Source organism: Harpia harpyja, chromosome 10, assembly GCF_026419915.1.
Source record: "Harpia harpyja isolate bHarHar1 chromosome 10, bHarHar1 primary haplotype, whole genome shotgun sequence".
In the NCBI taxonomy this organism is placed as follows: domain Eukaryota; kingdom Metazoa; phylum Chordata; class Aves; order Accipitriformes; family Accipitridae; genus Harpia; species Harpia harpyja.
The window spans coordinates 46,905,988-46,920,990 of record NC_068949.1 but is presented as its reverse complement, the minus strand read 5'-3'; the positions used below and the strand labels follow the sequence as shown (position 1 = coordinate 46,920,990).

Sequence of the window (15,003 nt, the reverse complement as noted above, 5' to 3'; positions counted from 1 at the left end):
TGAAGCCAGGGAGAAGAAAAAGTCTTTAGCAATGGTTTTGTCTGTTTATTTTCTGTATCAAGTCAAGTATTTTAGTATACTTCCAAAGAAATTATTTATACGCTGGATGGAGCTATCCTTCTGCATGTATTTGCAGTCTTCCAAACTATACAGGCTTTAGACAGCTAAATAAAATGGCTTTATTACAAACCAGTCTTTTCAGGAGAAAAACCAAAAGAAAGAACGTAAGAAAGTTGATCTCTTTTTGCTTTGTCTTTTCCTGCATTTTATGTTATGGCAACTCACATGTTTGCTTTAACGCAAGCCTAACACTGGAATATGTCCCTAAACACATTGCAAGAGAAGAGGCTTGCTTTGGGGATGAGTTTTTTGCTTTATGGTGGGGAGCAGTGAAGTTTCTCAATTAAAATTACTAAAAAAAGATATACACTTGCATTTGCTTTTACCTGCAAGAGTTTCTTTCTGCAATCTGGCAGCTGGCTGCTTCTGTCATTCTGCAAAGACTGAATAACTTGTCTTCCATGTATTTGTTGTTTCTCTGTAGAACAGGAAAATGTTGTCATAATGATATTCAGTACTTTTTTTCTAAATAACAGAAACAAAAAGTTTCCTACAGAAAGGCACGGTTAGTATTGGATAAGAGCTCCTTTACAACTCTGTACTGTTTAGCCAAACACTGCTAAGGCAATTTTGCATTTCCAAACATCATTTTCTGGAATACATTGCATATACCTGGACTTCAATCTGAGGTGGTTGGTTATTAATACAGGGATGTTTTTCCCTCTGAAGAACGAGTGGTCACAAGTGCATATGCATAGAAGTTTGACAACATTTTAGGAGTAACGGTATCAAAAGAAATATTTTTGCATAATGCACTTAATCCACAGTAAAATGGAGTTCAGGTGTCATACAGTAGAGGAAATCTAGGTTTTTACTTCTAACTTCAATTATTTATGTACACACTGAGAACTACTAAATCTCAATCATATTCTGTCACATTTCTTCAGGTGCACCTATGGACTTAGGATTGTGTGTGGTATTACTAGGAGATACATTCTTTATGGAATTGCCTTTGGAAGCTCTGAGTATCTTTAAAGGGGAAGGAATTAGTTCTGTATCCAGAGATTTTTCTCTCCAGATCCTCTACAATCGAATACATCTGGCTGAGTCAGGTACTATTAGATAAACATTCTTTGCATTAGCATAATGATGCAGCGAACAAGATACTTAAAATTTAAATAATATGAACGATGTGTTATATTTTACTGGAAGACTGCCACATACGATAGTTTTCCAGTATTTTAGATGGAATAGATAGTACAGTAGACTTATTTCAGGCTGATTATAGTTGCAGTGCTAGCTAATTTAAAATAACCTCTACATATTAAAGAATTATGTAAAACTCAGTGGAATCTAAAATGGCTTGCAAAGTTTCAGTTATACAAGTATGGTCTTAAACTCTTTAAAGCTGTTTTCAGCTGCACTGAAAAAAACTGAAATAAGAATTTAGACTTCTGTTAGTTTTCTTTAACATTAGTGTAAGACTTTGCTCAAAGTATCAAATGTAAAAAACTTAATCATTGAGCTACTTTCTGTCTGCATAGCTAAGATAACATTAAAGTCAATCCAGCGATTCTTGTGCTGTGCCTGAGCAAAATCAGATCCCACAGACTTTATGGACTTCTTTTATTACTGCAGACACTTGCACCCTATATAAACTCTTCAGTGAAATGAGTTTGTTAAGTGAGATAGTTGGACAGTTGGTAAACTTGTCCCTGTGGCATCTTAAAACTAATTTCTTATTTATTCTAAAAGTAAGAAATAAATGCAGGCACTAAGCAGTTTTTTGCGTGAATCTTCTATTACTGAAGTTAAAAATTTGAAGTCACATTTTGCTCATACATTAGATAAAACCACATTTTAACTCAAATTAAATTATTAAAACTAGTGGTCCTCAGCTAAAAAATAAGCTAAGTTTAGAAAATCTCACTCTGTACCATGAAAGTATTCTGTTCCAAAGAGGTTCTTCTATTGTGTTCATATCCATAATATTTAGCACCTTCAGTATAACCGCTTCTCTGTTTTTCCATTTCACCCCTCCTTTCTAAAGTGAAAGAATTGTGAACAATCTGATATTAGAGTATTTTTAGTCTACATACACGTTCATATACCGTTACAGGTCGGTTAGAAATAGGAGTTTCAGAACGTGGGGTTTTTTTTCCATTTCTGTTTTTCTCTTTTTTAAAGTGAAACTTCTTATGGTTGCATAATTTTAGAAGCAGATAAATGAGAGGAAGCATAGTTGAAAAGTCTCTGTTCATGCAGTTATGCAAGTAGCCCCTGAATGAGGAGGGAAAGACTAGCCATATGAGTAATAATTAATATCTCAAACTTTCACCAACTTCCAGTGCACTCCACTGATAACTGGCTTGAGACATGTACTTTGGGTGATAGTCATATATACAGTGAGAAATGTGTCAGTTTTCTGTGTTTTTTTAGAATCCCTTAAAGAAATAAAAAGTCAGATTCAAATATGAAACTTTCTTTTTCCTTTTGATCTCTGCATGTTTCATAGAAGCTTCAGTTATTCCAGTAGCATCAGCAATGAATAGATACAGCAATAGGCTTAGAAAGTCCTTTGGGAATCACTGTTCAACTCTGTCCTAAATCTGCAATGTAATGAAAATTTTGCATGTCTAAGGGATCACATCTCTTACTTGTTTTCCACTTTCAAGCCATTATTTTTAGGCAAGAGGGTTTGGGGAATGTCCTTGCCTTGCTGCGATGTGAAATTAATTTTTATTTTTCTTGTTTAATCTGTTATTATTATTATATCATAACAAATACAAGTAGTCCTTCAAGAAAGTTGTATTTTCTAAAATGGCCTATATCTTAAAAAAAAAAATCTCTTCTTTTCAATTCCACAGAGACTGAAGTTAAAACAGATGTTGAAATATCTAAAGAAACAAAACCAAAAGCTCGTCAGAAAAAGAATGTCAAAACGGTGAACTTTCCACATTTTTTAAATAAACTCAATAGGAGTAGCTCTTCTTTTTGTGTAAAAAATGTTAAAGAACTACAAGTGGCTTGCATAGAAGCTCATTATATATGCTAGAATTCTGAAGTGGAATAAATATCACATAAGTCCATAAAAATTTTGCTTCTTATTGATTTTGCAGTAATGACAGAGTTGTTGTTTCTTTGAAAAATCATACTCTCTGTGTAAATATGACATATTTAACAACCCATCAAGGGAGCTGCTTAAAGTTACTAAAATACTTTCCCCAACAATATAATATATTTCATATCATGTATGCACATCTTTTTATAAATATATATGTAAGTATGCATATATATCTATATATGTGCACACACATATATTACGCGTGTAATGTAAGTATATGCATGTAGATAATGCAGAATAGCTTATGCTTTTAATTTCCATTGACAATTGAGTGTCATACTGCTTTTAATCCTACCTTCAAAACTTTAGAACATCTTTTTGTTGTTTGACACAAAGAATGCAATACTATTAATATTTGATTGAGACTTCTGCATGTAATAGAATATGTATTTTTTTTAATTGTAGGCACCAATTAATAGTGATTTACCCTGTAATTGCTTGCCTGTTGATACTCATAATTTTAAATGTATCCTTTCACAAACTGTTAGCTAAGTGTATCAGTTAAACTTTCTTTTTTTGTTGTTTACATTGCATTGTTTACACTTAACTGTTTATCAGATATTGTGGACCCCTATAATGAAGGAAGACAGGCAGGTAATATATATTAAATATTTTCTCCACAAACTACCCATGGAATTTGGAAAATTTTGTAACAGAAAATGAAGTCATGACATCAAGATGTTGACAAAAACGCTTAGCTTTTAATTAGAAGAGTAGTGCTTATGACCTGTCAAATGGTGCATCAGTGAAACAGTATAACCTGTTTCAGGTTCAGGAAAGAAATTAGATTGTCTTATTATTTCTTTCATATCACCAAATATTGACCTAATATTGCCAAGAAAATAATTACTTGAGTAATCTTTCTTACTATGTAACCCAATTAAAAACACATGCTTAATTTCAAGAACTTGTTACAGAATTTTTAATTTTTCAAATACATGCCATAAAGATGCAATATCAGTAGTGCAGGGAAGGATATTAGGTAAGCTGAAAGGATATGATGCTTTGTATGATCTTTGTTATACAAGAAATTTGCTTGAAAGCCATGAATGGGCTTGGAACAAACAGTACTGAGTTAGAATGGACTGGGACAGGAACAGTCAGATTCACCACACCTATACAGCAATTCTCAAGCTAAAGACTACAAATAAAGCATAGGTAACACATAGTTTTTGCAGTCCGTTGAAAGGTGAAGGGTACTATGAAAGACACAAACAGTCCTGTAAGGATATTTGAGAGCGTTGTTATTTCCTTTTGGAATGTATTTATTAAGGCAGTAGGCATTTGCTGTATTGGAATGGAATGAAATGGAATACAATACAATACAGTATTTTCAGTTGGAAGGGCCCTACAGTGATCATCTAGTCCAACTGCCTGACCACTTCAGCGCTGACCAAAAGTTAAAGCATGTTATTAAGGGCATTGTCCAAATGCCTCTTAAGCCCTGACAGGCATGGGGCATCGACCACCTCTCGAGGAAGCCTGTTGCCGTGTTTGAACACCCTCTTGGTAAAGAAATGCTTCCTGATGTCCAGTCTGAACCTCCCCTGATGCAGCTTCGAACCAGTCCCATGTGTCCTGTCCCTGGACGCCAGGGAGGAGAGATCAGCACCTCCCTCTCCACGTCCCCTCCTCAGGAAGCTGTGCCCCTCAGCCTCCTTCTCTCCGAACGAGACAAACCCAGAGTCCTCAGCTGCCCCTCAGAGGACGTGCCTTCCAGCCCCTTCACCAGCTTGGTTGCCCTCCTCTGGACATATTAATTCAGTCTGACACAAACACTTTAAGAATACAATTTGATCTCCTTTTTTCTCCCAGTGTGTGTAATAGTTTAACTGATTCACATTCATTAACCAACTCACATGTATATCAAATGCCAAAAATTGATTTAGTGGCGGTTTTTAATTGAGATAGTTATTAAACCTAAACTCAACACAAAAGAAGCCACTGAACAATCAGTAGTATAACAAAATATGTCTCCATATGTTTGCAGTTTCTCCTTCAGAGCAGATCAAAATAAAACACTGTTTACCATGTGCTCAATATCTGGCTCTAGAGTATATCTTTAATTTGCAGTAGTACGAAAATGTAGTAAAAAAAAGAAAATGAATTATTAAATATGCAGTGTTCTTGGAGAGCAGAGGTGGGTTTGGAGTCTTGCTTTTTGAAATCAGGGCTCCGGAAACTCAGTTATTTTCTGCAACTGCTTAAGTCCTCTCTGAGCCTCTGGAATAGAACTGTGTGAGCAGTGCTGGTGTTCTCAACTCTTTACACTTTTTTCACAGTACCTAGAATTTTTCCTTTGTGCTTTTAAAGTCTTTAACTTGTCTACCAAATAATCCTTGTCAGTTATAAAATATACCTTTCAAATGGGAATTACGAACAATTTTACTCAGAAAATGTCACAACTGCTACAGTTTCAAAGCTGGACTTAGGTTTCAAAAAACTTAAGATGTAATGATGGCCTAAAACCCCCTATATATTATATTGTCATTTTAAAATGATTGAAATTGAGATTGCCTAACGTCCTTTGTAGCATGTTAAGCTCATAATGATGAAATTCTGTTGTTACAGGAACTTTAAGTCCTTCTCAAAAAATAAAGGAAATCCTAGAAAAATACCATTACCTATTTACACTACAGTGGGAAGGAATTATTGGCAACATATGTGTTCCAAGGTTTGTAATATTCTGCCTGCTTTCATGTTTTATCCATGTTTATTTTTTTAAATTGTGCCTATTCCCAGAGGCTTCAGTCATAAAATAGGGTCACGTTGTCTTTCTTTCAAATGCATATTTAGATTTGTAGACAGAATATTTTAGATATTTGAAATACAGTGCCACAAAGTGAGTTAGCCAGATTGGTTGCATCAGAGTTGCTGTATATCTAGATAATCCAATTTTGACAAAAACTCTGCTGGTGCAGTCTTCAATGAATATTATAAGTATATGTGAACATAAATGTAATTTCTGGCTTCACTCATAACTGTTTTTAAATCTAAGTATTAAAAATTATAGCATCTCCATGCACATTGAATCAGCTGTAAGATTGGAGCACAGATTTCAGAAGCAAAGTAGTGAAGGTACATCTTACAGTTTACAATTTCAAACATCTGATTGTGAAACTAATACCATTTTATGGAGTTCATTCATAAACACACTTCATTCTTTATAGAAGTACTTTACTTTTAAGATCATAGGAGTAGAGGGATAAGAGGGATCTTGAGAGGTCAAGCAGTGACATGTCCTGTAAGTGAGTCAACACAGTCATCACTGGACCTTCCTTTATAACTGCTAGTTTAATCAGTCCTTTGAAATCTTCTCTACTTAAGTAAAATCACTGTGTAGGTACTCATAGTGTTTCTTCATAACATTTACGAAGATTGTTACCTGTTACCAAATTGCATAGTTTTTGCTGCCAGCTAAGCTGATTATTCACATCTCTTTTCAAAACCTGATTTCTTCATATACTGATGGGTGCATACATGAATACTCCCATTGAATATTAGACTAAATACTGTTATTTCAAAGCTGTACAATGCATACATGGATGATTTTTTTTAGGAGAGTCTAGTATTTATCAAAAAACACACTATGCCTCTTGTTTACTATGAGATGTTACTAAACTAAGTATACCTCTGTATTAAAATAATTATTACTAATAGTCCATATGAGTTATTACACTTTCCATAGAATTCTGCAGGCTTGCTGGTCTCCTTGCTTTCCATGCTGACTTTTCTTATAAATATTTCTGGAGTAAATAACACTGAAGCGTTTGCTATGGATAATTTCTGAAAAATATTCTTGTAAAATAGTAACACAAAAGTAACTTCCTTCCTTTCTTCTTCCTTCCTTTCAGCCAAGCTGAATGGGAGCAGCTGCTGACAAACTGCAGTGCATTTCTCTTCTATGGGATGGAGAGATTCATGTCTCATATTTTACTCAACAGACTGGTTGCTATGAACATTCCAAGTGAGATAAGCAAACTGAAAAATATTTTTTTAATTACACCACCTTTTGTTCCCTGTTGTGTTTATTTCATCCTGTATCATTATCACAGTATTGATGTTAGCAGTTAAGGTCTGTTTTCAAGATCCAGGGTTTTAACTGGAAAAACTTTGCGCTATGTAGATTTTATTCTGTTGCACAGCTTTCTTGTTATTCCTTACAAATAAGTTTAGTCCTTCTCCACTTCCAAATGTTGGAATTTCTTAAGTTCCAAAAATTGAGTCATCATCTGATAGTTTTCCCAGTAACTCCTCTCCTTTTCTATGGAATTTAGTATTTGGTAACAAAGTATTTTTTATTGTTAAGAACAACCTCTACAGTACGACTTCTCCAAAATTCCTCAGTCTTCACTCAGGCAAAGCAGAATTGTCTGTCAAGACTGGGTTAATGCTGAGTGATTACTCTGGTATTATGGAGCATTTGTAGACTCTGAGAAGGTATTTTTTTCTCCGCTTCTTCACAGCTAATTAGTCTTTCTGGTGTTGTAGCATAAGGCTTAGATTCAGGACTGGTGTTTCAGATTCACAATCTTCCTTTCTCCTCCTATTCCCCTCACACATCTGGAAGAACCTCAACTTTGGAGTTGTGCTGAATTTGTCAGGGTAGCTGAATTGCTATATCGCTATATTGTGTTGAGATGTAAAATAGAGAAGGACAGTACACATCAGATTGTGAAGCCCTGCGAAGCAACATGAAGCTTCTTCAGGAAGTGTTGATTTTCAAAGTGATTTAAATACGTATATGTAAATATTACTGGAAATCAAGAAAATATGTCTTCCTATATACAGTGGTCACTCTTGAAAATGAGGTTTCAGATGTCTGTAGGCCAGATATTTACAGGTCTGGCAACTTTTGCAAAGTTCCTGAGTACCTTGTTAACCCTCACCCTGTGCCCTGCTCTTAAAATATGCCAGGATTAATTCTCCAGTGCATCTTATTTCCTTTAATGGAGAATAAACTAATTTCAAATGTATTGATTTTAGTCCTCAAAGGATTGTTCTATTTTCTGACCACCTACACAACTTTTACTTGTTAGCTGGTAAAATTACTGTTGTCTTGCAGACTGAGTTTGACTCTACTGTAGAGCCAATCTTCATGTTAAGAGTACTTTTATTAATAACTATGAACTGTGTCTGAGGTTTCTGAGGACTCTAACCTGGACCCAATATTATTAAATATTATCGTTGGTCATTTACATGATGAAAGTGAATCTATCATTGCTGAATCTGGGTATGAGACCAGGCTGAGAAAGAGAATGAGGTGGTTCAGCAACTCCTGAAATGCAGGGTTACAATGCAAATTAACCTTGCTTTATGGCAATAATTAGTAGGGGGTAATTTAGGAAAGGCTAGAGGGAGGTGTTATACTTAAGCACAAATAATCAGTTAAACATTAATAAGTTAGGGAATGACTGCTTAAGGGGCAGAATTACAGAATAGAGTCAAGAGGTGGATCACAAATTAAACAACATCATCTTGCTAGGGGAAAAAAGCCTAAGCTCTGTATACGTTAAGAGTGGTCAGAAGGGTATACCACACCATAGTTTTATTAATAAATATGTATGTGCATTCATACGTATATATGCATATAAAACATACTTCAGGAAGAAAGATTGACATATTGAAGGGAGACATAATAATAGTTCTCACGTATGTCAAAGGCTTTCCAAGCAGAAAGGTAATTTACTTCTCATCTGCTTGGGTTAGGAGAATAAGCAACGGGTTTAAGCTGCAGCAAACCAAACAGTGGGAAAAGCTTTTTAATTCTAAGAGTATTCTAAGTTATTTCACTGGAGGCCTTTAAGGAAAGTAAGGAATGTTTGAGATGTAACTTGGTCCTAACTTGTGGAAAGGGGCTGCAGTAGCTAACATTTCCATACCTCCATGTTACAAGAGTTTATAACTACAGAATTGAGTCATGTAGGTCATTAGCCTGTAATAAGATGGTATGTGGACTTCATTATTAGTTATACTAAGGTGGCACAGGAAAAAAACCTGCAAAACACTGTGGAAAGGTGTAGCAAAGTTACATCAAATAATGTTAGGATGACTTTATTAGTGTTCTTTTACTTAATACTTGACAATTTGGGCTGAAATATATAAATTTTATATTGGTTATTTAGACTGTTCAAGAAATTCATTAACTTAAGAAAGTCCTGATTTACTTATATTTATTATGTTGGGCATTATTATTAGTGCCAATACCATTGCTATGACATCTTTTTTTCCAGAATGCCATTTGATGATACTTCTAGATCTGGTACGATCAAAGCAAAGTTATCAAAGAATTACAAACTCTGGTATGCACAAAAGGTAGGATAAAGTTTATTTCGGTAAAGTCCACAGTAAGGCAGATTATTTTTATTTCAAAGCAAAGTTAAAATTTTGAGTTACAAATATTCTCATTTACTTCTGCAAGTAGAAGGGGTCATATCTGCACCTAAGGGAGAAGTTAGCCTCTTTATCTTGTAGCTTCATTCTTTACATAGGGCTAAATAGGATGAAAGCTCTGTTACAAGGCAATGATCAAGAAAGTATGACACAGAAACATTGCTACATTACACACTCCCAATTCTGAGTTCAACATCCTCACAATATTCTAATTAAATATATAAAACTTCCCTTTAACAGGTAAACTGTTAGGAGTCCATCTAAGGTTTCATACACTGAACAGTTTAACAATCAGTCAGTTTTTTATTTAAACAAATTATTATGGCATGTTAAATAACCTGTTCAGAATCTTTAATATTATTATCAGAGCTTTTTTAGCCTTAAAAGCATCTCAGTATTTTCCTTGCTTTTATGTTGACAGGTGGCAGGGTTTATATACTTTTATCATATGTCCATTATGAATTCTTGACAGATGGCACACAACAAATAACTTTTAAGGTATTAAAAGCAAAGAGAATAGTTTTAGTGTCCTAATTTTATTCATGAGTTATTAAGTCCATGCTGAATTTTCAGATAACCCAAATATACTCTGGAGGCACAAGAGGCCTTGTGGAGGGATGTATAGATTGGAGCATTGGGCAATCGTCAATGGCATGAAATTTAACAAGTCCAAATGCCGGATTCTGCACCGGGGACAGAGTAACGCTGGACACAAGTATAAATTGGGAGAAGAGTGGCTGGCGAGCAGCCCTGCGGAAAGGGATCCGGGGGTGCTGGTCGACAGCAGGCTCAATGTGAGTCAGCAGTGTGCCCTGGCAGCCAAGAGGGCAAACTGCATTCTGGGGGGCACCAAACACAGCATGAGCAGCCGGTCAAAAGAGGTGATTGACCCGATGTGTTTATTGTTGGTGCGCCCTCACCTGGAATACTGTGTGCGGTGCTGGGCCCCTCAATTTAAGGAGGACGTTTTGGTCCTTGAATGTGCCCAGAGGAGGGCAACCAAGCTGGTGAAGGGGCTGGAAGGCACGTCCTCTGAGGGGCAGCTGAGGACTCTGGGTTTGTCTCGTTCGGAGAGAAGGAGGCTGAGGGGCACAGCTTCCTGAGGAGGGGACGTGGAGAGGGAGGTGCTGATCTCTCCTCCCTGGCGTCCAGGGACAGGACACATGGGACTGGTTCGAAGCTGCATCAGGGGAGGTTCAGACTGGACATCAGGAAGCATTTCTTTACCAAGAGGGTGTTCAAACACGGCAACAGGCTTCCTCGAGAGGTGGTCGATGCCCCATGCCTGTCAGGGCTTAAGAGGCATTTGGACAATGCCCTTAATAACATGCTTTAACTTTTGGTCAGCGCTGAAGTGGTCAGGCAGTTGGACTAGATGATCACTGTAGGGCCCTTCCAACTGAAAATATTGTATTGTATTGTATTCTGTTGTATTCTATTCTGTTCTATTCTATTAACACAGACCATATCAAAACATATGTACTTTTATTCACTTAATTTTTGGGACTGCCATAGTTCTGCAGCCAATTAAATATTGTATCCAATCCTGTTAGGGCTGCATAAATACCTCTTGAGTTTTCTGATTATTCATTCCATGAAAAAGAAATAGAAAAATTCTTCTCTAAAAATACTGTTTAATCAATGCAACGTGTAAATTAAAATGAATTGTGTGTAAGATAGGTTATACACACATCTACATATATAAATATGCAGATCTCTGAATGTTTAAACAACCTCCTGGTGTTTTTATTTTTAATATGCTTTTTCACCTCCCCCAAACAGCCATCTCCTAAACCAAAACAAAACACGATTCCTTAAACTAGTTTCTCCAACTCTGAACTTTTGAAGTCTCACTTTAACAGATTAGTGAATTTTTCAACAGGACTTACATGCTTAAGCCTAAAAGCTTCCAGAAAGTTTAGAATAGCATTCAGTTAAAACTAAGTCGCATAACTCTGTAGACAGACAGCATCTCCCCAAAAGATTACAGAAAACTTTAATTATCATCGTCTGATAAAGTTACCGGAGCAGAGGCTAATAAAAACAAAATTCAGCCTTCAATTTACTGCAGTTCCAACCCTGCAGAGTATCATTCCCCTTCCATCACTAAAACAATAATACCAAAGATACTTATTTAAATATTCAGCAGTAAAAAAATCTAATCCCACTTTACAAGTGATTTGCTTTTAAGCCTCCAAATTAATGCGAAGCTTATGACAAAGAGCAAGTTTTCAGTTCCTCCAGTACTTTATCTTTCCCTTTGGCAACCTAAGCAGAACTAAACAAGTCTTTTCACCTGATTCCCAACATTTTTACTATCTTATAAAGGATATTATGCAGTATTTTGTAAAAGTTAGTATGTTACTCCTCCTTTCACGTTTCCTGAGATGCCCAGAACAGTAATATGACAGGGACCAATCCACATGGTAAAATTGCATCATGAAAAGATGTAGAGAGAAAGTTACCTAAATTCTTTGTATTAAATTTAAGGTGCTGTATGAATATTAGAAAACATTTTATGCTCAGCATACAAGAAAATGAGTCTGGCATTCCCTTTCCCCTTCTATTAAAAAACATTGTATATTTAGTTATATTTTTTGATATATTATGTACATTTTTAGTTCATTGATCTCATGCTTTGGATTTTCTTTAGTTATCTACGGCTTGGTATAGAGAGACCAACAGAGACAGCAATGCTTCTAAGCCTTACTGGTGTTCGTTCTATAATAGCCAACCAGTGGTACACTACCTTGCAAGAGAATGCAGAAAGGCTAGAAATTTTGTCTGAGAGTAAGTATTTATCTTTGTTTGCATGTATATTATTTCAGACATTTGTATGTATGCACTCATGGAGTGTGTGTATCTACTTGTCTCCCATCTCTCTTTCTTTGCTCCTCACCAAATTTTGCCTGGAGTTTCCATAGGAGGTAAACTGCATGCAAGAGCCACTGTGTTGTTGACAGGTGGTTCCTTCAAACAGAACAGTAACCTACTTAAATCAGTTTTAGTGGGGGGTCTGTTTATGGTCATACGGTAAGAAGAGGATTTCTATGGTGAGGAGCAGTGCCCTAGGACTTGGCAATCTGTAGTTAGATAAACTATGGGGAAAGCAAAAGCTGGAGATAACTCACATCTTCAGAGATACAAAACTAAACCTGTAAAGGTATCCTTTTTCATTAAGTTTTAAATGTGAAGACACCAGGCTGTATGGTTAACATTTCTTGTTTTTCAAAATTTTCATTAAAAACTCACAGAAAGTAACATTTCTTTCCAGATTTGTTGAGCATTGGAAGAACAACTGGGCAGACAGTCCATATTCTTCAAAAGAATAAGATTCACAGGGAAAGGGATTCTATTAAAAGTAAGAATTAAAAAGCTTAGTATGAAAGAGTGGCAGTGCATGTTAACTAGAACCTGGTAGACCTATGGGTAGTTCACAGGTATAAGTGAAATCTTTTGGATGAGCTATGACAAATTTTTGCAACACTTCTTAAAAGAACTGAGAGTGGGAAGACCACTGATCCAATATTATAACTGGAGTACCTGTATTTTAAATATATAAAATTTGGGGGAGTCTTCGTCATAGCTGACCAAAAGCTAAAAGTTACGCTCTACTGAACTGTTATAAAATGAAGTAGTGTGACTGAAAAGTTACATCAGGAACATGACATGAACAATAGAAATGGTATGGATTATAGACTGCAAAAACATAAGTAAGTTGAACATGCAGTGATTAGACAGTCTGTATTGTAAAGGGCACACTATATATATGAAATTCAACCTAGCATCTTGTTGGAGAAGGGAGAAGGATTTTTGAGTAAAACAACTTTTAATATACTGTTTATAAAATTACATAGATATTTTTCATTGTATGGGAATTACCTCTTAAAACAATGGTAAATAAAATAAATTTTAATTATAACTTACACTGTCATAGAACTGAAGAGTGAGAGAGAGTTCAGATCAGAAATGTTGCCTAGATTTCTGTTTTTTTCAGAAAATGCTTCTTGGATATAGTGGCAGTTATTAATATTATAAAAAGAATGTAAAGGAACCACAAATATTAATCAAAGAGAAGATGTGATAAATTACTGCACTTAAAGCATTTGTATATTAACAATATGCAATTACATTAACATGATGTAATAATGTTTTAAAAATATTTTTATAGTGGAAGCGGATGCTCACAGCTCTCCTAGAGACAAAGCAGAAGAACAGACCATTCACACTTTCTCAAATCTTCCTGCAACTCATCCATCATTTTTTAATTGTGTGCTATATGGTTTACCCAACATAATTATTATGTAATTTGTGTCAGACTTTTTGTACTAAGAATACCACTACACTGTGCGTAGGGCACACTTTGCATTTAAAGGTGTGGCAGATACTTATTTCTATATGGCCCAAGGAGAGGTGAGCTTAAGAAAATGTATGTTTTGCTGATAGACTGATTTCTGTTTCAGATGTAAACAGTTTGATATTAGAATAAGTGTCAGGAAAATATCAAAGAACATTTATTTTAGAGGTTTCAGTACTCTAAGGTTTTCTGAACTTGGTGAATCCCATAAAAGAATTTCGTGAGTACCAACACATCTTAAAGGAAATTAGGCTGATATTTTTGGGCATTGATGCATGAGTGGAATTGGAATGTATCATTGTCAGTACTTCCATTTGGAAAAACTTTTCCTTGATGTATTTTATTTTTACATGGAAGATTTATCAGGAGAACAACTGAAAAATTTACCAAGTCACCTTATTCTGAGTGAAATTATTTTAAATTTTTATATAGCGGTAGTTGTAGTTTAATTTGGAAAAAAGGTAGTATTACATAAAATGTTTAATAAGTTTTGCTTTCTTTATTTCCCTATAGTTTTTCTGAATAACATGTGAAGATACATTAAATTATTCCAAAATCCCAAATAAGATTATTACCTGTATAGATTTTGTCACATGCTGTTAATCAGCAATGCATTTTTAAAATACATACTTTAAAACTTTATTTGTAATGATAACAGTAGAAATAAATGTAAAATAATTTAGCACTTATGGAAAATACAAACCTTTGATCATTATTGCAACTAAAACCATTTTAAGACTCTTTTTTTTCCACTAAAATGGTGATGTCTGTTTCCTGTGATGATACATTTTTTGTGTTCCTGGTAGAGCATTAAAATGGCACTGAAAAGATACTGTTCTTGGCTACCTACTGTGCTATAGTTAATTAGAACCTGGTAAGAGTTATAGGGCTATATAGACCATAATTACAAAATCATGACATGTAAAATACTTTTTTTATGCACACAATAGAATATAAATTTGTGCTTCCTTCCCCCTTGCTCTCACAATTTAATTAGATGACCTGATATGAACTGCAGCTGCTCTGCCAAACTGCATTCCATAACATGCATGATTTTTATTCCCTTTAT

General features: G+C 35.1%; 1 protein-coding gene across 7 annotated transcripts in view; it reads left to right on the top strand.

Annotated features, from left to right (window-relative positions):
- The window catches only part of CFAP46 (cilia and flagella associated protein 46), a 98,725-nt gene extending 83,961 nt beyond the window's left edge, over nucleotides 1-14,764 (top strand). For all 7 annotated transcript variants that reach the window (XM_052800039.1, XM_052800034.1, XM_052800035.1 and 4 more), the window contains 10 exons: nucleotides 1,008-1,172; nucleotides 2,928-3,004; nucleotides 3,590-3,650; nucleotides 3,743-3,778; nucleotides 5,756-5,858; nucleotides 7,039-7,151; nucleotides 9,418-9,499; nucleotides 12,231-12,367; nucleotides 12,852-12,938; nucleotides 13,749-14,764. In XM_052800039.1, the coding sequence (XP_052655999.1) occupies nucleotides 1,008-1,172; nucleotides 2,928-3,004; nucleotides 3,590-3,650; nucleotides 3,743-3,778; nucleotides 5,756-5,858; nucleotides 7,039-7,151; nucleotides 9,418-9,499; nucleotides 12,231-12,367; nucleotides 12,852-12,938; nucleotides 13,749-13,885 (998 nt within the window). In that variant the 3' untranslated portion in view covers nucleotides 13,886-14,764. The remainder of the gene's footprint in view (nucleotides 1-1,007; nucleotides 1,173-2,927; nucleotides 3,005-3,589; nucleotides 3,651-3,742; nucleotides 3,779-5,755; nucleotides 5,859-7,038; nucleotides 7,152-9,417; nucleotides 9,500-12,230; nucleotides 12,368-12,851; nucleotides 12,939-13,748) is intronic.
- The last annotated feature ends 239 nt before the right edge of the window (nucleotides 14,765-15,003 follow it).